This window comes from Ictalurus punctatus, chromosome 15 (genome assembly GCF_001660625.3).
Source record: "Ictalurus punctatus breed USDA103 chromosome 15, Coco_2.0, whole genome shotgun sequence".
Lineage (NCBI taxonomy): Eukaryota > Metazoa > Chordata > Actinopteri > Siluriformes > Ictaluridae > Ictalurus > Ictalurus punctatus.
Window position 1 is genome coordinate 23,931,940 of NC_030430.2, and position 21,463 is coordinate 23,953,402.

A 21,463-nucleotide genomic window follows, 5' to 3' on the forward strand; every position below is an offset into this window, starting at 1 on the left:
CTGTGCAACGACTGTGGTCTTTGTTTTTTTTTTTTTTTTTTTTTTTTTTTTTTTTTTTTTTTTTTTTTAGTTAGTTATTTCATATATATATATTTATATATATACTTTGTCTCCTTCAGTATTGTGAGTATAATACACTCCAGAACACTGTCTGGACCAAAAAAAGAAACCAACAAAAAGAAGAAGAAGAAGAAAAAAAAAGAAACAAAAAGAAAGAAAAAAAAAAAACAAAAAAAAGAAAAGAAAAGAAAAGAACGACCACGTTCATGCGGGTCGCTTCGTTTCTTCAGTATATTTGATACGTAATCGTCTCGTCCATTAGAAAAAGACACATGCAAAAGAAAAAAATCCAATGTTGCCTAATTTGTTCAGCTTCAAGCAGTTAATACACATATATACACGCAGACAAGGAGGAAAACCTCTCCCGTCTGATGATCTTCCACTGTTTTTAGTTTAAAACACGTCTAAATACACGCCTCCCTAAAAAGCACATGGGAACCTCTGAAACCTGATTGAAACAAAATCCAGACAGAACGAGTGTACGAACAAAAAAAAACAAACAAACAAAAAAAGAGACACAATTTCAGTTCCGAATAATACATTAACAAACGTAGTAACAAAGTAAAGAGACCTGAAATCATCGTTTCACTTCCTGTAGCGTCCAAAAGTCTTAACGCACGAGCAAAAACTGTTTAAGGTGATATTTCTCATATACACTCTTATCGTGTGTGTTTTTTCTCTGGTTATATTGTTTTGGGGGATACGCGGCGTATTAGAACCGTCATTAATCTTTCCGCCCGTCTGCTGTATATACTGCATTCTTTCTTCCTATCGGAAACGTTGCGTTTATTTATTCAGCGCCATGCTTTCATCTTCACATTCGCGGTAATTAAATCCGTCTCGATGCTCAGTTTGTTTGCGTTATTGGCTTCGTTGTGCCGGGGTACGAGACCTGCGCTGCTGTTATTCGGCGTGTAGGAAAAATGGCATGTATTTTTAATGCACGTTCTCCATATTAAAAAGCAATAAGCGTCACGCACAAAGCAAACACTCGTTTTCATTTGTAAGGATGGCGTCCTGCTTCAGATAAACAAAGATAGATTGTATTCGGAGAATAAGGAGAAAACTGAGCATGCTCAAGTCTGTTTCTGTAAGCTTTACTGCTGGTGCAAGTTTTCAGCCCTAGACCTAAAACTTCAACCTTTGCCCGACCCTCAACCCTTTAACCCTAACACTAACCCCAGATATTTAACCCTAGCCCCAACGACAAACTCTTACCCCTAGCCCTAAGTCGAAAGCTTTAAGTCAACCCTTCAACTCTAGCCCTCATTCTAAACCTTTACTCCTAGCCCTACCCTCAACACTGTAACCCTACGACTAACCCAATCCTTTAACCCCAGCTCTAACCCCAAACCTTCAACCCTAGCCCTAGCCCTAAACCCAAATCTTTAACCCTAGCCATAACCGCATACATCTAACACTATCCCCAAACCTTCAACCCTAGCCCTAACCCTAAACCCAAATCTTTAACCCTAGCCATAACCTCAAACATCAAACCCTAGCCCAAACCGCAAATCTTTAACCTTAGCCCTAACACCCACCCTATCCCCAAACCTTCAACCCTAGCCCTAACCCTAAACCCAAATCTTTAACCCTAGCCATAACCTCAAACATCAAACCCTAGCCCAAACCGCAAATCTTTAACCTTAGCCCTAACACCCACCCTATCCCCAAACACTCAACCCTAGCCCTAACCCTAAACCCAAATCTTTAACCCTAGCCATAACCTCAAACATCAAACCCTAGCCCAAACCCCAAATCTTTAACCTTAGCCCTAACACCCACCCTATCCCCAAACACTCAACCCTAGCCCTAACCCTAAACCCAAATCTTTAACCCTAGACATAACCTCAAACATCTAACACTATCCCCAAACCTTCAACCCTAGCCCTAACCCTAAACCCAAATCTTTAACCCTAGCCATAACCTCAAACATCAAACCCTAGCCCAAACCTTTAACCTTAGCCCTAACCCCAACCCTATCCCCAAACCTTCAACCCTAGCCATAACCACAACCGTTTAACCCTAGCTCTAACCCCAAAACTTTAACCCTAGCCCTAACCCTAATCATTTAATACTAGCTCTAACCCCAAAGATTTAACGTTAGAACTAACCTTATCTTTAACCCTAGCTTTAACCCCAAACCTTTAACATGAACCATAACCCCAAATTGCAGCATGAGCCACACCTGATTTCACTTTTTCAATCAGTTCACCGTCAATCACCCATCAATCCTGCCTCCAGTTTGGCTCTAATGAAATCCTGCAGCCCCACCGGCCCTTTGCAGTTACGACCGAAGACCCCTGGTTTAAATATTCAAACAAACAGTTGTTCATAAATGAACTTTTATTTACAAAGCGTTGCAAAATAGAACCTTTTGAGAACCTGTTCTAACCCGATGCGAAACCCAAACCTAAATCCTATCGCCAACCGCGGCTTTAAGCACCTGGGATCAAAGTCCGTTAAAATATGCATAATAGAGTAGAATCTTGTACAGGCCAGAACATTAACATTTAAATATGCTGTACATGGGCCGGTATGTTTTCACTGCAGTTAATTCACATTGTGTTGTGTGTGTAGCATAGTGACAGGCAGTGGTGCTTAAGACAAGTCTCCTTTAGCAAAGATTTCTTCAAATATCCTCCTCAAATCCTCTAAGGAACGAATCGTTACGTGAGGAAGGGATACCCTAGCTCCGCCCTGACCACGCCAACTGAGTACTCTTATTATTCCCATTATAGTCCTGTTATACACCTGCTAGTTGTCAAATCGTAAGGCATGACGGCCAACTCTGTGGTGTTGTGCAGTGTATGCACACGAGATATTATAGATTTAAAAATTTTATACGAAGATCACACACACGGATGAACGCTGCATCCGCCTCGGTGCTAAATTACAGTACGCACACTCGGATAGTAAGATCAGCTGAGGAAAAAAAAAAAAAAAGTATTTTACCGTTGATAAGTGATGAAATAAACCGTAGTGCACTTGGACTTTTGGTCTCGTGTATATCTGAGATGCATTTAAGTAGATAATAAGACATTTGAACGAGACTAACTCTCCTGACGAACACGAAACGGTTTCGGTTTGAATTTATAGCGACTGCGATGATCGTTTTTTTTTTCCGGCGTGTTTTTAAAAACGGATTTGAAATGATTTTTACTCGTCGACACCACACTTACATGGCTTTCGACTTGGTGTTTTGAAGATATCGACAAAAGCTCGGACGATTAACTAAAAGGTCGGGAAATAAAAGACGGTACTCTTTACAGTACGGTCCATTATAACGAGAGCTTAAAAAAAAAAAAAAAATTAAAAAAAAAAAAAGCTTATATACAACATTTACATATGTAAAACCAAAGCAGAGCTTCTGTAGCGTAGCTGTGGATTGTTTCTGTGAATAAAAGGATTAATGAAATCTGACTAGGCCTCTTAAACCTGCATTACACACACACACACACACACACACACACACACCACGGATCACAGACTTTCTAAAGAAAATGTACGTTTCTCAAAGAAAGTGATCGCGCTCGACTTTAACGTTTTAAAATACACAGTGTCTAATGGTAGATCGTTTCGTACTGTATTTTGCTTTTATCTGTCATGTTTTTGGAAGTAAATCCTACTTCGTCAGCAACGTCTGGATTTTAGCGTGGGGGGGAATTCACTAGAAGGGGCGGGGCTACCGGAGAGCACTGCAGGTATTGTATTGGAAAATGGCTTACGCTACAGTGTAAAATTAGTTTCTTCCTGTGAAGGCTGTTCTGGTGTCTTGATGATATGAGATACCACACAACGATCTGTTCTTTCTAAATCTTAAGTGTTCGATATGAGATACTGTCAAAGGTACTAGTCGAGTACACATTGTATAGTGTAAGAATATAAGTGCATAGTGAGTGCATAAGTTGCGGTCGGAGACGCTTCCCTCCCATCTACATCGCCAGCTCCACCTCCACCTAAACTCCACCCTGACCACACCCTCTGATTACCGATACCATGTATTCCTCCCGAGCCTCGTTGTCGTCCCGTTAGGCTGCGTTCACACTTGGCAGTGCTGCCACTGATGTTTGTTTTATTTTTTTTATTTAAGCGCAGGGTGACATCAAGTACTTTGGCAAGAGGGTCGTCAAGCCAGAAAAACCAACACGGAGGACAGAGTGCCAGCGAAAAAAACGAGTCTTGTTAGTGAGCGAATGTGAGAAGATTTTTCTTTTGAATGGCATGCTGAATGAAAAATATTTTCCGATGTAACTACAGATGTGATAATAAGTCATTCATTTCTGCCTCCAAAGCTACGGCAAAGACACACAACCTCCTCGTTAATAGAGTTTTTATTTCGCAAACATTACTGATAATAATAAATTTAATCTAGAGAGCAAGCTACGACGGTTAGTTAGCCGATACTAGCTAGGGTTTGTAAGAGCGTTACTACGGTGAGCTGATTTTTTTTCATATCCGGCCAGCACTTTTACTGTTAAAAAAAAAAAAAAAAACAACAACCCAAGAGTGAATGCAGCCTCGGTCTGTTTACGCTTTTCTGTAAGTCGTCCACTTCCTCGTTTACTTCCTGTTTGTCGCGTTTCCGTGCTACCGCTCCACCTTGATCCCATACTCTGATTAATATCAGCTCGTATATCTTCGTATTCTTGATAGCACTCTTTCCCATTACTGTATACTTAAATTCTCATTTCATTGTTGATTTCTCTAGTCCTTCCAGTTCCTAACGCTAATGACCTACTAATTCTTACTTCCCTTAATTTTTTTAAGCCTGTTTGGATTGTGCATAATGACTGTCCAAGATAAGTGAATTTTACGGTATAATGTGACCCAGAACTTTCTTTAAGGTTGCCCTCGGGATGCTGCTTATAAAAGCTATGAGTAAGTTAGTATGAACCAAAGACCTCAATGGGCTTCAGGACATTTTATGAGCCATTCATTTTGATACTGGATTGTGTTTTTCACGCCACCCGTTGTGACTAATCATTAAAGTCCAAAGACATTTCCTTAAATATAAATGAGATTTGCTAGTCCATATCAAGCCTCTTACCTTTTACCCTTACTTTACATTTCATTTTAACAAGCTTGCAATAAAATTATGAGGAACTTTTGTGGAACAATAACTTTCTGGTCTCGATTCTTCCTTTTGTGCCCCTAATGGGAGCTTCAGCATAATTTGAACACCAGCATAGTGTGAAACATCAAAACATCAAACCGCATTTATTATCTATACAGAATATTTTATTGTGAATACTTCCTCAGTACGTTCAAAAGATGAAGATTCTTCATAAATGAGTGGATGTTTTCTTCAAGTGCCCAAATGATTTGGTTATAAATGTGTCAAATATCTATGAATAAACTACTCAACAGTGCATTGATACAAAGTGGGTGAGTCTTGTACTGATGTGATGAATGAACACTCACAATCGCTATTTAACCCTCATCAAGTGGCAATCCAGGAACCTTTGGCCCATGGCTTACAGTGAGCTAGTTTGATCTTCTGGTGACATGCATGCAATTTGGCCTCGTTAATGTCTTAATATATGCTTTTGAAGAAGAGTAATAACTTTATGGAGCTTAAATAAGCACGTTGCACCTATGGAGAGCTTGTTGCTGTGAAGACTCAGATTTTATATAAATACTTTCTAGCGCTTTTGAGAATATCTCCGTCCGTACGAAAATGGAAAAACGACACAGATCAGCCATAACATTAAAACCACTGACACGTGACGTGAATAACATTGGTTTATATCTCGATGGCAACTGTCAAGGGGTGGGATATATTATGCAGCAGGAGGACAGTCAGTTCATGAAGTTGACGTGTTGGATGCAGGAAAATGGCCAAGCATATGGATCTGACTGAGTTTGACATGAGAAAAATTGTGATGGTTAGACGTCTGGGTCAGAGAATCTCTAAAACAGCAGGTCTTGTGGGGCGTTCCCGGTATGCAGTGGTTATTACCTACCAAAAGTGGTTCAAGGAAGGACAACTGGTGAACCGGCGACAGGGTCGTGGGCGCCCAAGGCTCACTGATGCGTGTAGGGAGCGAAGGCTAGCCCGTCTGGTCCGATCCCACAGAACAGCTACAGCACAAACTGCTGAAAATGCTAATGCTGGCTCTGATAGAAAGGTGTCAGAACACACAGTGCATCATAGCTTGCTGCGTATAGGGCTGTGTAGGCGCAGATCAGTCAGAGTGTGCATGCTGACCTCTGTCCACTGCCAAAAGCACCGACATTGGACATGTGAGCATCAGAACTGGACCATGGAGCAATGGAAGAAGGTGGCCTGGTCTGATGGATCTTGTTTTCATGTTTTCAAGTGTGCATGTGCATCACTTACCTTGGGAAAGAGATGGCACCAGGATGCACTACAGTATGAGAAGAAGGCGAGCTGGTGGAGGAAGTGTGATGCTCCGGGCTGAGAAACCTTGGGTCCTGGCATTCATGTGGATGTTACTTTGAGACGTACCACCTACCTAAACACTGTCGAGGACCGAGTACACTCCTTCATAGCAACAGTATTCCCTAATGTCTTTCAGCAGGATAATGCGTCCTGAAACACTGCAAAAAATGTTCAGGAAAGGTCTGAAGGACATGACAAAGAGTTGAAGGTGTTGACCCGCCTCCAAATTCCCTAGATCTCAATCCGATCGAGCGTCTGTGGGACGTTCTGGACAAACAAGTCCGATCCATGGAGGCCCCACCTCGCAACTTACAGCACTTAAAGGATCTGCTGCTAAAGTCTTGGTGCCAGATACAACAACACATCTTCAGAGGTCTTGTGGAGTCCATGCCTTGACGGGTCAGAGCTGTTTTGGTGGCACAGTGTGGACCTAGACAATATTAAGCAGGTGGATTTACTGTTATGGCTGATTGGTGTATCTGAGAGCTTTGTTTTCAGTGATCCAAAATGCTGTTTTCGTGAGATCAGGAAGCCAAAACACTGAGAAAAGAATATACCTGTGGACAATGCCTCAATGCAGAGCAAACATGGAAATGAAACCCTAACCCTAGCACTTCAAGGCATTACATTTTCATATCACAATAACGACAATAACGGTTTACAGCTTAATGCCATAATAACATGTTTACGTTTCGCTATTATCGCCAGGCAGCATTTTAGAGAGACACTTCTGTGCACTCAAACTTTCTGAGATTTGCTGTCACATATGATTCTGTGTTTTAACCTGACCAAAAAGAAGCGACCTTAGAAGAATCTTAAAAGAACCTTACAAGCTGTCCATATGCTGCTTTCTTCTCAGGAGCATAGATACTGCCCAAAAATGTTGCCCACCCAGACAACAGTGATATTTTAAAATCATGCTAAAAATGTCACGGTTTGTCATATAAACAATTATCGGTACTACCAAATTTGTACCTGATCATGAATAAACCTCATGGTTCGATAGTTATAATGTTTCTGCCGAGCTCTCTGTAACGGTCTCCTCGATAGCATGTGAAACTCTACAGTCGAATTCATTTTTGTCAAAAAGTAAATATCTGACGTACTGTGTACTATTCAGTCACGCAAACGTCCTGTCATGTAACTTCCTGTAAGCTTCCTGTCATGGAGCTACAAGCCAAAAGCCTCAATGTTCTTGCAGGAGAATTATGAGGAACTTGAATATGGCCGATCAGCTGTAGAAGTGTGTGTTGATGTCAGGTGTAGGTCTGGACAGAAGACCAATCCTGAGAAAAATCCAAGAACTACGCACCACTAAAGGCACTTCTTAAACAACGATAACGACAACGACGACAACGACGACAGTGCTCCTCTTCTCGAAAGAATTCAAGTTCAGAGAAAGAAAAAGAATGGCTTGTTCAGACCATTTTTAAGAGTAGAATGCCTACCTTGTCTTTTTTTTTTTTTTTTTCTTTTTTTTTTTTTTACTCTTTTCTCTTTTTATGCGCTGTCTCAATGCTAGCAGGAAGCTTTCGCCTGCAGATAGTTGCGTCAACTAAATCGCAGGATTCTTCAAAGAAATAATGAGCACAAAGCGTGAATACAGCTCGACTACTAAAAAAAAAAAAAAACAAATTTAAAAAAAAAAAACAAGAAACTTATTTAAAAAAAAACAAAAAACATAATTAAAGGAAAAAGCAGGTCCACTATATCGCTGTCTCTCTCTGTAGTACAAGTCTCTCTGGAGCTGGCCAAGTGATTGGTAGGTGGGTATGTTTTTCAGAGAGAGAGAGAGGCCCATGATTGGTCGTCGCCACAGGTCAGGTGACGTGGGAGGAGCCTTTGATGGACTGCACCTTTCCGTTTTAATCATCTCCGCCCCCATACATGTCGGCGAGTTTTTTGAAACGCGGACCCCAGTCGTTGAGGTAGTCATAGTCTTGTTCTCCACTGCTGGAGGTGTTGAGTGAGCTGACCGACCCGGCCGTGGATCCACTGCCCTCGTAATCAAACACCAGCAGCGAATCGTACGGTGGGGCTGTCGGGTCATTATCCGCCGCTCTCAGACCCTGCAGTGAACGAGAGAAAAATTTCAAATATCAGCAGCATTTTCCTCCAAGTAGAATATTAGCATTTCTACTCAGCCGTCATTAGGATACATTAAAGTGATTAGATTGATTGATTTCAAATAGTTAGACCTTTGGTTTGAGACACAGAAACAGTTGTTGGCCAATAAAATGGCTGCGAAATCAAATCCAGCTGCATAAATGCATTTGGCCAAATCTTTCTCACAGGCATAGAGATAAAAAAGTGAGGTTCTGGAAGCAAAAATGTAATTTGTGGTAGCTGTAGTGAATGTGATTATTAGCAATGATGTATAAACCCTCCAAGACTGAGATTGGTAAATGATGGTATAAGCTCCTGTAGAAGCCATAAATCAGTCTGAAATCAGTTTTGTTTTGTTTTTTTTATACCCAAGTATCGGGGAGGTACTGTATCACCCACAATATTAAAGCAGAATGTCTCTATTACCATGGAAATCAAGCTCAGTTCTTGAAGTCTCCAAGGCAATGCAACTTGCTAAGCCCCTAAAGTTATGTTTTAGAACTTAGTCATGAATTAGCCAGGCTAAGACATTGGAGCATAAAGAACAACAAACTATATTAATACAGCGCTGAGTTAGTAAAAGTATGCATGTACAAACCGGTGTCTAAGATGCATGTCTTTTGGTTGCTTTAATAATTAAAGGTGCAAAAAAAAACAAAAAAAAACCCCATTATTATTAAGCACATGAAGAGTACGACTTGTCAATATAATTCATGGCAATTGTATGTGCAAAATAATACCACCGAAGGGCAGGTACAAAGACAGGTGCGCCCAAGGGCCAGGTAACAACAAACTGACAGCATTTACCTTAGCCTTAGTATCATATAATCTGTTTATTACTATTAAAAATTGCCATATGTTTGGTTTAAAGATTTAAACTTTTTTTTTTTTTTTTTTTCTAGAAGGTTTATGGAGATTAAAATGGGAAAGAAGCTTCCAGAATCAATGCTGTTAAAAAGGTAAGTGGTCAAAACTCGGCTCTATCATATATCTGATTTATAAGTCGCTAACGTGGCTTGGCAAAGAACTATGTGCTCTCTGGGTTGGTCAAACATCCTATTAAGAGAAAAGCTATGTGACTACAAACTAGAATTGTCCAAAACTGTTTTTCAAAGTCATAAAATAAACTACAAGATTTGAGAAAAGGAATTAAGAATATAATACTGAACTGAAAAATGGCACCCACCATGACTAGCATAATGTCTAGCAACAAAACCATCTGGAATCTTACATGATGCTCTCTAGTTCCCCAGCATGGTTGCTGTATTAGCATGTTTTATCCTGCTGTGGGAATATTTGGATGATTATTGAACTAATCAGTTCCCGATTTTAGTCGGTGTACCTCATTGATGAAATCTCCAATGTCCCCAGGGTGGGGCACCATGGGCCGTAGCGGGTACTGAGACTCGGGTACCACAGGCCTCTCGTCCACCCGTCGGACACCTGGGGGTTTACCCATGATGTGCTCCAGGGAGTCGGGCTGCTGCAGCTGACTCAGGTCATAGTCCTGCAGATTAGCACACAGATATGCTAAAGACAAACCCATACAACACTAACAAGATTATGCCACAGTTATAATCAAGACATGCATCACAGCTAATATAGTCACATTAGCCAATAACCGTAATTAAGACACAAGGTGCATGTAGCAACAACATCTGCAGCTAATATCCGGCTGCACTAGCTCCTTCCCTCAGGCCAGGTGGAGTGGTAGTAATGGCTTTATTTGGCTATATACCTTATGCTCAGCAAGTGAGGATTTTAGCACTTAATGAGCTCGAAATAAACTAGCAGTTTTCTAGCAATGTTGAGAATTAAACGCTTAGATACCCAATCTGGTCCACGTAATGTTATAAATAAGAAAAGCCTGTGTATTTGGTCCACGCAGCCGTTTCAACCACGAATGAATCCCTATTGAATTAAGTGTATTTCTAGAATCAGAGCTCCAGTCACCTGGTCCTCCTCTCCTCCTCCTTCCTCATCATATTTGAGGATGTTGTCTCTGACATCATCCTCAGGGTCAATCAGCAGCTGTTTGGTTTGCCTCTCCTTCTCTTTCCTCTTCATCCATACCACAAAGAGCAAAACCATGCCTGCAGTACAGAAATCACAACATGGCCAGAGCAAAAAATTAACAGACGTCGTAGACATACCGCATACTAAATAGACACTGCCGAAAAGCAGCTTTACAGAGATCGGAATGCAGATTTAGACCCCTGATGAAAAATCCAGAGGCTACAGTCGCGACGAGGAACTCTCTTGAGACGACACGAGGAAGAAACCTTGAGAGGAACCGGACTCAAAAGCAACCCATCGTCTTCTGGGTCACACCGGATTGTAGGATTCTAAATCATTACAGTATGTGTGTGTAGAAGATTAAGAGTCGCTAAGTGTATTGAAATGATATTCTGTAGGATCAGACTGCAAATAAGAGTCCAGGGTTAAGCACAGGGCAGTCTTTATGATTGCAGGAGCAGTTCTGAGAAAGTTTTTCTAAGTTGGTATGGGAAGCTTTGAGAACATTCTCTACTCAAGTGACCTGCATTTCCAAGCGGCTGATGTCTCAGATGGAACAACAACAGCAACAAAAAAAAAAAAAACCTTCAATGTGCCCCACTAAAAGTCAGAATAAAGGAAACCAATCGAGGCTAATCTGACTGAAACAAGTCAAAACAAGTGAATGAAACGATTCAAACAAGCCGTGTAATCTATAACTGAATTCAATTTCTTTCACAAGCTAATGGTGTTCAGTGGTGCATGCTGGTGTTTGATGGTGTTAAACGATAAATGCCGGCGTTGAATGGCTTTTAAATGAATGCTGATGCAGTAATGGTGAACGTTGGTGTTTGCAGGTGAGTGGTAGTGTGTATTGGAGAATATTGGCCATTGATGGAAGGTAGTGTTTTAAACACGGTGGCTTAGTGGTTAGCACGTTCCCCTCACACCTCCGGGATTCGAGTCCCGCTGGGGCCGTGTGTGCGGAGTTTGCGTGTTCTCCCCGTGCTGCGGGGGTTTCCTCCGGGTACTCCGGTTTCCTACCGCAGTCCAACGACATGCATGGTAGGCTGATTGGCGTGTCTAAAGTGTCCGTAGTATATGAATGAGTGTGTATGTGATTGTGCCCTGCGATGGACTGGCACCCTGAATGTTGGTGGCTTGTGGAAAATGTTGGTGTTTGAAGGTGATTGGAGAATATCGGCCACCATTATCGATGGAAACAGTGTTTGGTAGAGTTTTATAGAGGATACTGGTGTTCAAAGGATGATGGTGTTTTATGGAGGATATTAGTGTTTGATGGTGTTTAAAAGTTTGTATTTGATGGCGAAAGTGTGTCTTTTAGTGTCTGATGGTAACTGTTGGTGTTTGATAGTGTTTGCATATGTTTGCGAATAATGGTATTTGATGGAGAATGCTGTTGGGTAATGGTGAATATTGGTGGTTGATGTAGAATCGTTTCGTTTTGACTGGGAATGCTGGTGAGCGATGGAAATAGTTGGTGTTTGTTAGCGAATATTGGTGTTTGACGGATAATAGTGGTTGATGGGGAAATGTCGGTGTTGGATAGTTAGTGTTGATGTTTACTGGAGAATGCTGGACATTGATGGAAAGACTGATGGTGAACGCTGGCGTTTGTGAAATTCCATAAAGAATAACTTTGTGTGTTGGTGAAAGCCTGGAGTGTACTGGTGTTTAGCTGGTGCTTAGAGCATCTGTGTCTCCGAGGCTTACGTTTACTATGATCCCAATGCATATTATCACAGCTCCAGTATCTTGAAAATATTCCAAAATATTCTGTGCAACTCCCAGCTTCAGTGCTATATATAATTCACACAAAAATGTCCACTCCCATACAGAAATACCTTCCCCTTGGAGTTGAACGTGATGTTCCAGCCAGTGCTAGGTAAATGTTTTATAAACATGTCCAGATGAGCAGCTCTCCGATGTATGGGGAAGAGGAACTCTCACCTCTTCACAATCTGCCAAAGTTTTCCTCATTGCATGCCTCAGGTCAAAGAAAGTCTGGCCTTGTGTTTGTTTGGAGTAGAAGAGTTTTAACCCCAGGGTTAAAAAAAAAAAAAAAAACGTGCAGAAGAAATATAAGTTCAGTGTTGGAGTAGATGTGCTATTAAAAACAATAATGGATAAAAAAATAATGGTTTCTCCAGGTTGTATTTCATACCTAGGATATGCTGATCTTATATTTAGCCTCTGGCATTTTGGTTATAGGGAATATTTTCTGAAGAAAGAGGATGTGCACTGTACTTTTCTTGGTCAAAGATATCAAATTCAAATATCCTCTAAAAGAGAGGTTTTGCAACCTGTAACAGTGGGTCTGTGTCACGAATAATGGATTTCATATTTGTATTTGTTGTACTGTGAAATAATATATTGTTAGTTGCTCTTGAGGAGCGTTTGATACAAATTACAAACTATCCCAAACACTTAAAGCAAAGCTTAGGGCAGATGTCATCTCTAAGATTTATTCTACTATAATGAGGCATTGATTTGGAGCAGCAAGCGTTGCACTTGGTTTGTTATTTACGACCAGGAGTTCAGGACTGCATCCGGTGGAGTCCGAATATCCGACACCGAAGAATGATTGAAAATGTTCAATTTTAACTCGTCCAGTCATTGACCTTCGTGAAACTCCAACACTGCTACAGTAGGTTTGTCCCACAATGCAGGACATTCAAGATAGATGAGATGCTTGTACTGTGTGAGTCAGTTTCATGAATCATATAACAAAGATGAGCCATCAGTGGTTCCTGAGAGGTCTGGAGTTGAGCAGAGTTTGGTAATTTTTCTGCTCATTGGCTCACGAGTAGGTATGTGATCGGGGAACTCATTTGCGCTGGATTCTGTAGCTATACATAACCAGAAACTAACAACACTTAGCATTTATAAAGGCAACGGTAAAATCATCTAGATGTGAAACACTGGACTGGCTACAACAATCTCTGTGCAAATGACAGATATTTAAATATATGGAAATTTCCCACCATTTAGTAGAACTAATGAAGATCCCAGGATGCCTTGGTATACGAGTACCGTACAGTCCAAAATGACCTAAATTTGAAAATCTTACTCACTAAGAAGAATGATGATGCAGATAAGGATGGAGATGATGGCGCCAGTGCCCAGGCCCGCCGCTGCTACGGCACCGTGTGCAGTGCAGTCACCATGTTCGTCACACGGACACACCTTCACCTTAATGACTGAGCGATTGGAGAGTGGCGGGTTTCCTGAGTCCGACACAGAAATGGGAACCTCATACACACCCGACTCCAGGAACTGGATCCTTAGGCTCAGACGGGCATAGTTTCCTGTGGACAGGATGAAATTCGGTTTATGGTATGGTGAGTACAAATGAGGATCTTAGGAGTTAAGGGTTCATCTGTAGAGGTTGGGTTATGGGTTAGAGTTATGAGTAGGAAATGAGGGATTAGTTAATTTGCAGTTCGGGTTGGCATTAAGGGTTGGAGATGTAATTTTGGGGTTGAGGATATAGGTTGCAGTTAAGGGAAGTAGTTAGGGGATTAGAGTTGTGTTTAAGGATTGGGATTAGAGGTTGAGAATCAGGGTATGTGGTTATAGATCTTGGAGTTCAGGTTAAACTGTGGAGCTTTGGTTATGGGTTAAGGTTACGAGTTTAGATTAGGGGATTAGGATTCATAGTTTGGATTAGTTATTAAGGGTTCTTGATTGTGTTCAAGTCTTGTGAGAGTGGTTAGTTGTTTAGGAACTTAGGAGTTCAACGTTTGGTGCTAGGGTTTAGGGGTTGGGTTTGATTAGGATTGGGGGTTAGACAAATGCTTTGGGGTTTGGATTTCGTATTTGGATTTGGCATAAGGTTAAGGGTTTGGTTTTAGAGATTGGGGTTTAAGAAGTAGTTGTTTTGAGATTAGGGTGACTTTTGTAGACTACTATACCGAATAAAACAGATTACCATGAAAGACCTGAGTGATATGAGGTGGCAAGCTACTTTTTTTGCCAGTACATTTTCCAGAATGTTTGCGCATCCCTCACCGTTGATCCGGGAGACGGTCCAGTTGCGGCGGATGATGGAGGGATGAAGAGGCAGCTCGAAGACGAAGGGACCGACATTGGGATCGGTATCTGCGTCCACAGCCGTGATGTTGACAGAGTTCATGTGAGATCTTTCACAGATCTGAGCATCGTGAGGAACGAGTGATGGAGCGTTATCGTTCACATCTATGAGAAATATCTGCAGCGTTCCTGTGCTACTGGCAGGAGGAGAGCCTGAGAAATGAACAAAAAAAAAGGGAAAGAGTAAGTAATAAAGCGCTCATAATTATGAGAGTATGAAAATTTTGGACAAGGGAGCTATAAATTACACGGGGTAGGGGAAAAAAAAAACCTCATTGCCAGTGAAATAAGCTCATGTTCCTTTCATTAGACTTACATGTAGAGATCAGGGTTAGACTAGTTCATCACAAGGCGAGTGAAATGACTGAGTACACACACAGTAATTTAATTACTAGAGCTGAGAAACTGAAATATGAGAATAAAGAAGCTGTAAACGCTCATTAGCTTCTTGTTTTACTTAATGAACACGTTTTAAATAGATAAAACACTGCTCGGGCCTTTCTATCAGATACTAAAAACATCCGTAACTCATCTTAAATTTAACACATACCCCTACCTAAGCTCAAACCTAACATTAAAACGATTACCCTAAGCACTAAACACAAATAGTAAATGCCCCCAAATTAGTTTTCTATTATCTTTGGCTTCTGAGCTTTGGCCGTTATTGCCGTCCTTGATGCGGCTGTAAGAAGAAGGAGAAAATCTAGTGTCTAAGCATACAGCATATTTTTTTTACAGTCATTGAGAAACCTCCAAAAAAACAAATGAGGCATTAAGAAGTGTTGGAATTGCACATTTTGTTCATGCACCAACATTTGAAGACTCCCATACGCATATTGATGGCTTCACATTTCCACATTTTGTGCCTCTTTTGCTCTGTGTTGGAACCTATGATCGGTTCCCTCGATGGTCAATTTAAACTAGAGGTAGGATACGGAGCCTCGTCCATCATTTCATGAAGTGTTTAAAAATTTAGGTATTTCAGCCAGGAATTTTCTCATGGGTGGAGAGCGAGCGAAAAACACTGACACTGATACTGCCAATATGGGAGAAAGTAAAATCCCTGGATGGCTGGGGTAATCAAATCCTTTACCGGTGCTATTCAGCCATTTACGTTCTATTTACATTGACAGTGTAGTTGTTTCTCTCTCTCTCTCTCTCTCTCTCTCTCTCTCTCTCTCTCTCTCTCTCTCTCCGATTAGAATCTGAGAAATAAAGGCACCAAACTATACTTTTCCCGTTTTCACCTGTAGTCTGTGTAATCTTTTACCGGGGAAGGTGGACGTGTTGAATCTTTAATTCGCATTTTAAATCAAAGCTTTAAAGATATATCAGTGATATATAAAGGTAAAGTAAGGTTTGGCACCTTTTATTTCCCGTGAGAAATTTCCCACCCCAAAACACCTACTGTTCTTTTCTTTCTAGACCTGAAGTAAAATCAGGAACTCCATGGAACCATGGTTAACAAGCGAGTGAGACCTCTGGTGGTTGGGATATAACCCCCCCCCATGCCCCCCCGGGAAAACTAACACCGCCCATACAGGCCCATTGTGCAGTTATTTATTTCCCAGAAACTCATGAAAAGTTGGAATCTAAGGTATAAACACTTAGGAACAGGAGGGCAAGCTGAGAAGACAGAAGGATGTAAAAAAAAAAAAAAAAAAAAAAGACGAGAAATATACAGACAGCGGAAAAAATAAGAGAAATATAGAGACAGCGGGAAAGAAAAGCGTCTGTGTGTGGGTGTAGCAGTTGTTTCTGTGTCAGAGTGTCCACTGAGGCTGCTATTATCGGCTGCCAGTGTGGAATTAACCAAACCCTTTCAGACATCTGTCTCCATTAGTGGACACACACACACACACACACACACACACACACACACACACATAGCTGATAATGCTAAAAATTGGCCTTCTGGGGTAGTGCGTAGACTGTCTCCAAAATTGGACAGACAAAATTGAAGAGACAAAACCGGAGCGTGGGCAAGTATGGAAGTGGAGACACACTTACAGTAAACACACACTTAACACACACCCTTATAGTCTTAGGAAGCTTTTTGCAGCTACGCAGCTTTTGCACCTTCTCTGTTTGCTAAAGTCTTGCTGTGACCGTCTGAACGAACCCTAGTGTGACTCGATGGTACTGAGAATGAGATTTGACCCGAGTGCAGGAAATGAACTAAACACGCTGTATACATACAGTAGTACAAGGACAGACCAGGATTGCTGCGCATATAAAAAAAGAAAAAAAAAAGAAAACTAGATACAGTTCAAATACTCGTTATTTACACAATTATTTATTTAACACTGTCTCTGTATTCTTTGCGGTTGGGTGTTTGTGTCATTTTTGTAGCCGCCCAAGCGTAAAGGTTCTGTTCACATTGTCAATCCCTGCATTTCTGACCAATGAAACAGGGTACATTTTCAGCCCCTGACCTTCTCACGTGTCCCTGTGTTTTGGTTTAAAATCAAACCATCAAGAAAAGGAACCAAAATGATCATGTTCGGTTCGATTCAGACTTGGTAAGCATAGCGATAAATGAACTCAAAAAAAAAAAAAAAAAAAAAAAAAAAATGATTGCAGTGCTGCAACTATTACATTTATATAATTAAATAATTACTAGGAAGGAGAGAGAGAGAGAGAGAGAGAGAAAGAGATAAACAAGCTAGTGTCCTCACACAGCTTTTTCATACGTCAAGGTTTCCAATCAATATTTATTGTCTGAATCTCACAATAGCTGGGACTAAAAAAAGTCCTGACTTTTACACCCCTGAATTTGACACTTTTGCCATCTCTGCATTGGTTCAGAGTTTCAGGATTTTCTTCCTGCAGTATTCGAGAGAGGAGGAATGTGTCATTTCAGTCCCCACTGCTGTGTGCGAGCTTGAGGCTGAATTTTACATTTCTGATGGAGATGAAACGAATGGTTTGGTTACACACTAACATCACCCCCTCTCTCTCTCTCTCTCTCTCTCTCTCTCTCTCTCTCTCTCTCTCTCTCTCTCTGTATATTACAGTTACACCAATACATTTTTGACCAATAAAATCAGTTAAAATGAAAATTTTAGAATGATATCCTCCCAGGTGGAAATCACGCTGCATTCTTTTGAGTATTGTCTGTTTTTTACTTTAATTAACAGAAAGCAGTTTGCAGAGTTCCCACCACAACACCACTGTAACCGATCAGACCATTGAATCCCGCACAAATGCCACTGAAACCAATTCGCTTGTACTTCCATCCCCCAGCGCCATTGTAACCAGATTGCAGTTCCCACCACAATGGTGCTGTAACCAATCAGACATCAGTTTTCACCCCCAGTGTCACGGCAAAAAAGTGGACTGTAATTGACACTCTCCAGCGTCCAGGTATCCAATCAGGCTGCAGTTGTTAATCCTCAATGTCACTGTAAAAAATCTGACTGTAGTTCCTGCTCCCAATGCTACTGTAACCAGTCTGACTGTAGTTCCTTTCCCAATGCCACTGTAACCAGTCTGACTGTAGTTCCTCCCCCCAATGCTACTGTAACCAATCTGACTGTAGTTCCTCCCCTCAATGACATTATAATTAATCCAATTACAGTTCCTGCCCCCAAAGCCACTGTACCCAATCTGACTGTAGTTCCTGCCCCCAATGCCATTGGTAACCAATCAGACCTGTTTCCTCCCCCAATGCCCTTAGAACCAATCAGACCGTAGTCTCTGCCCCATGCATGTGTAACCAATTTGTAACCAATCAGACATTAGTTTCCTTCCCCAATACCACTGCAACTAATCCGACTGTAGTTTCCACGCAAACAGTACTGTGACCAATCAGCTTGCATGTTCACCCCCAAATGCCACTTCAGACCACTATCAGACCACAGTTCCTGCCCCAATGCTACTTCAGCTAGAGTCCTGGAAGAGTTTTGTTTACAATGCTTTTATTGTAGTACTATGATCAATCAATGCATGAAAAATTCTTACATATGTAGTCATCTCCATTACTAATATGTATACTCATAGTGGTTCTTATCATTAGTGAAACCCTGTTTATTTAAAAATATTTTTAAAAAAATATACCACCGAATATAATCAGTTGTTAGACTGTTTACTGTTTACATTAATATTGGCACCCTTGGTAAATATGAGCAAAGAAGGCTTTGAAAATTTGTCTTTATTGTTTAACCTTTTGATATTTTTGTTCCAAAAAAAAAAAGGCAAAAAATACTCTGCTCTGCACTCATGAATATCAAACTACTGATCAAACAACCAATCAAACGCAACACAGGTTTTTTTTTTTTTTCAGAAAACCTTGTTAAATATTTACCCTTGTTTACATATTTACCAAGGGTGCCAATATTAGTGGAGGACACTGTAGCTACTTAGGATCCGTGAGAGAGGCTTCAGTAAAAGTGGAGTAGCAGAAATAAAAAGATGGAGAATAGTCTGAAGATAAAAAAAAAAATAGAGAAAGGAAGGATAGGAGGTAAAGCATCTACTGGTTGAAGCAATGCCTTTAATCCCTGTTTCCACTCCTCTGCTGAAAAAAAAAATAAAGAAGAAGAAGAATAAAAAGGAGAAGAAGAGCCAGGGAACGTCACAGGAGCTAGCCATGTCAGTCATGGATGAAAAGCAGTTCTGAGTTCGAGTAAACACTGAGCTGGACGAGCCCGATAACACACAGGGGAAATGAGCTTGTGTGTGTGTGTGTGTGTGTGTGTGTGTGTGTGTGTGTGTGTGTGCGCGTTCGCGTGCATGTGTGTTAGCTGTGATTGGGGTTTTGCTTGGCTAAGCGTGGGTTTGTTTGGGAAAGAAAAACAACCACGGACATACTTATTATGCAGAGAGAAAGAGAGAGAGAGAGAGAGAGAGAGAGAGAGAGAGAGAGAGAGAGAGAGAGAGAGAGAGAGAAAATATCACTACCCTGCCTCCATCCTGTGCAAATGGAGAGAAAGAAAAAGAGTGAAAGGAGCGCATCATTAATAAACACAGTTTTTCAAGACTCCGAGAAACGTTTGTGCGGGTATAAAACCTAATCTTAATGGACTGAGAGTTAAATGAAGACGGATGGACAGAGAAAGATGGACAGATTTTAAGACAGGCAGATGGAGAGACGGACAGGCAGACAGACAGACATAAGGGTGGGAAGGCAGGCAGACAAACATAAAGATGAAACGTCAGACAGACCTCGTGACAGACAGACAGATGGCGAGACGGACAGGCAGACAGACAGACATAAGGGTGGGAAGGCAGGCAGACAAACATAAAGATGAAAAGTCGGACAGACAGACAGACCTAGTGACAGACAGACAGACATAGGGGTGTACAGACTGGCAGATTGACAGCCAGACAGACAAAGAGATAGACAGACATGGAGATGGCTAAACAAGCAAACAAGCAGACATGGGGCAGACAGACATAGGGACACACAGACGACTCAAAACACTCGCCATTATCAGCGGCAAGGAACGTAGCCTCGTAGATGTTCTTCTTGACATAGACGGATTCTCGGTCCAGCACAGCCGTCGTGGCGATCTGACCGTTTGTCGTGTTGATGGACAGCCAGTTAGCCGGATCCGACAGCTTAAGATACCTGCACAAAGCAAATACAATAATAAACAACAATAATCAGCCAATAACACAGTTTTGAGCATTAAAGCTGCGGTGCGTAACTTTCTCGTTAAATCTGAAAGAAGTAGCATTACTGAGCCGTTCCCTAAACCGCCATGTTCCACAAAATCACATCACACCACGATCGCCCATAATCGCCCGACGTTAGGACCGCTAAATTCCGTCGTCCAACAGGATTAATGATGAAACTTTTACAGTAGTCTAATCAGTGTATGCTTTACACGACTTTTTAGCTTTTTAATTAACGTCCCGGACCAGCACTTAAAGCAGATGCTATAAAACCCTGCACATTGTGTTAGCATCAGTAACAACCCTTCAGTGCTTTGGCAATTTCCACCCGGTGAGATTTTTGCATATTATGACGATCAGATTAATGGCCGCCCAACAACGCATCTTAATCTCCATCACTCCTTTGAAGCGCCACTTCTGTTAATTAATTTGCAGCTGTGCACAAGATTTGTGGCGATCGCTATTTTGAAAAAGAAAAGAAAAAAAAAAAAAAAAAAAAAAAAAAAAAAAAAAAGCAAAATAAATAAATAAATAAACCCTGACTATTTAAAAAGGGACCGAGTTCGGGAATGTGTTGGCTCTTGGGTCATGTTTAGAAGGCACTCGGTGACAGAATCGGTGACGAGCTGTTAGTGAATGACATTATTTCAGCTGCGATGTCACTTTTGGGACATGAAACTAGCCAAAGGTATAAGTGTGTGTGTGTGTGTGTGTGTGTGTGTGTGTGTGCGGAAAGGACAGCGGTGTGAACATTAAGAACCTTGGACAGCAGTGCTGAAAAGCTAATTAGCGTGCAGTTTGAGGAGAAAGTCACACCGGTGTTAGAAAGGACGTATGTTTGGAGTTAATTGTCAGGATGAACAGTGTGTGGACAGGATCTACTTTGTCCTGCACTGAGCTGTGATGAAGATTTCAGATATTTAATTGAAAAAGTAGACATGGGAGGCTGAAACAAAAGCCTTGGGGTGGCTAGCTGACAGCTCATTATCTCTGGCATTTATATATATATATATATATATATATATATATATATATATATATATATATATATATATATATATATATATATATTCCTAAATGTAGGCACCTGAACAATGGAGTAAGTGGAGCAACCGCACCCTCACTTTGTATATGAATAAGAAATGATAAAATATCAGTTTGAGA

General features: G+C 41.1%; 1 protein-coding gene across 1 annotated transcript in view; it reads right to left on the reverse strand.

Annotated features, from left to right (window-relative positions):
• Positions 1–19: 19 nt before the first annotated feature.
• LOC108276271 (cadherin-4) overlaps positions 20–21,463 on the reverse strand; it is a 367,096-nt gene continuing 345,652 nt past the window's right edge. Inside the window, exons 12-17 of the mRNA XM_053686058.1 lie at positions 20,110–20,252; positions 14,600–14,833; positions 13,663–13,896; positions 10,526–10,665; positions 9,915–10,079; positions 20–8,535 (exon numbers count right to left, since the gene is read on the reverse strand). Of these exons, the coding sequence (XP_053542033.1) occupies positions 8,332–8,535; positions 9,915–10,079; positions 10,526–10,665; positions 13,663–13,896; positions 14,600–14,833; positions 20,110–20,252 (1,120 nt within the window). The 3' untranslated portion in view covers positions 20–8,331. The remainder of the gene's footprint in view (positions 8,536–9,914; positions 10,080–10,525; positions 10,666–13,662; positions 13,897–14,599; positions 14,834–20,109; positions 20,253–21,463) is intronic.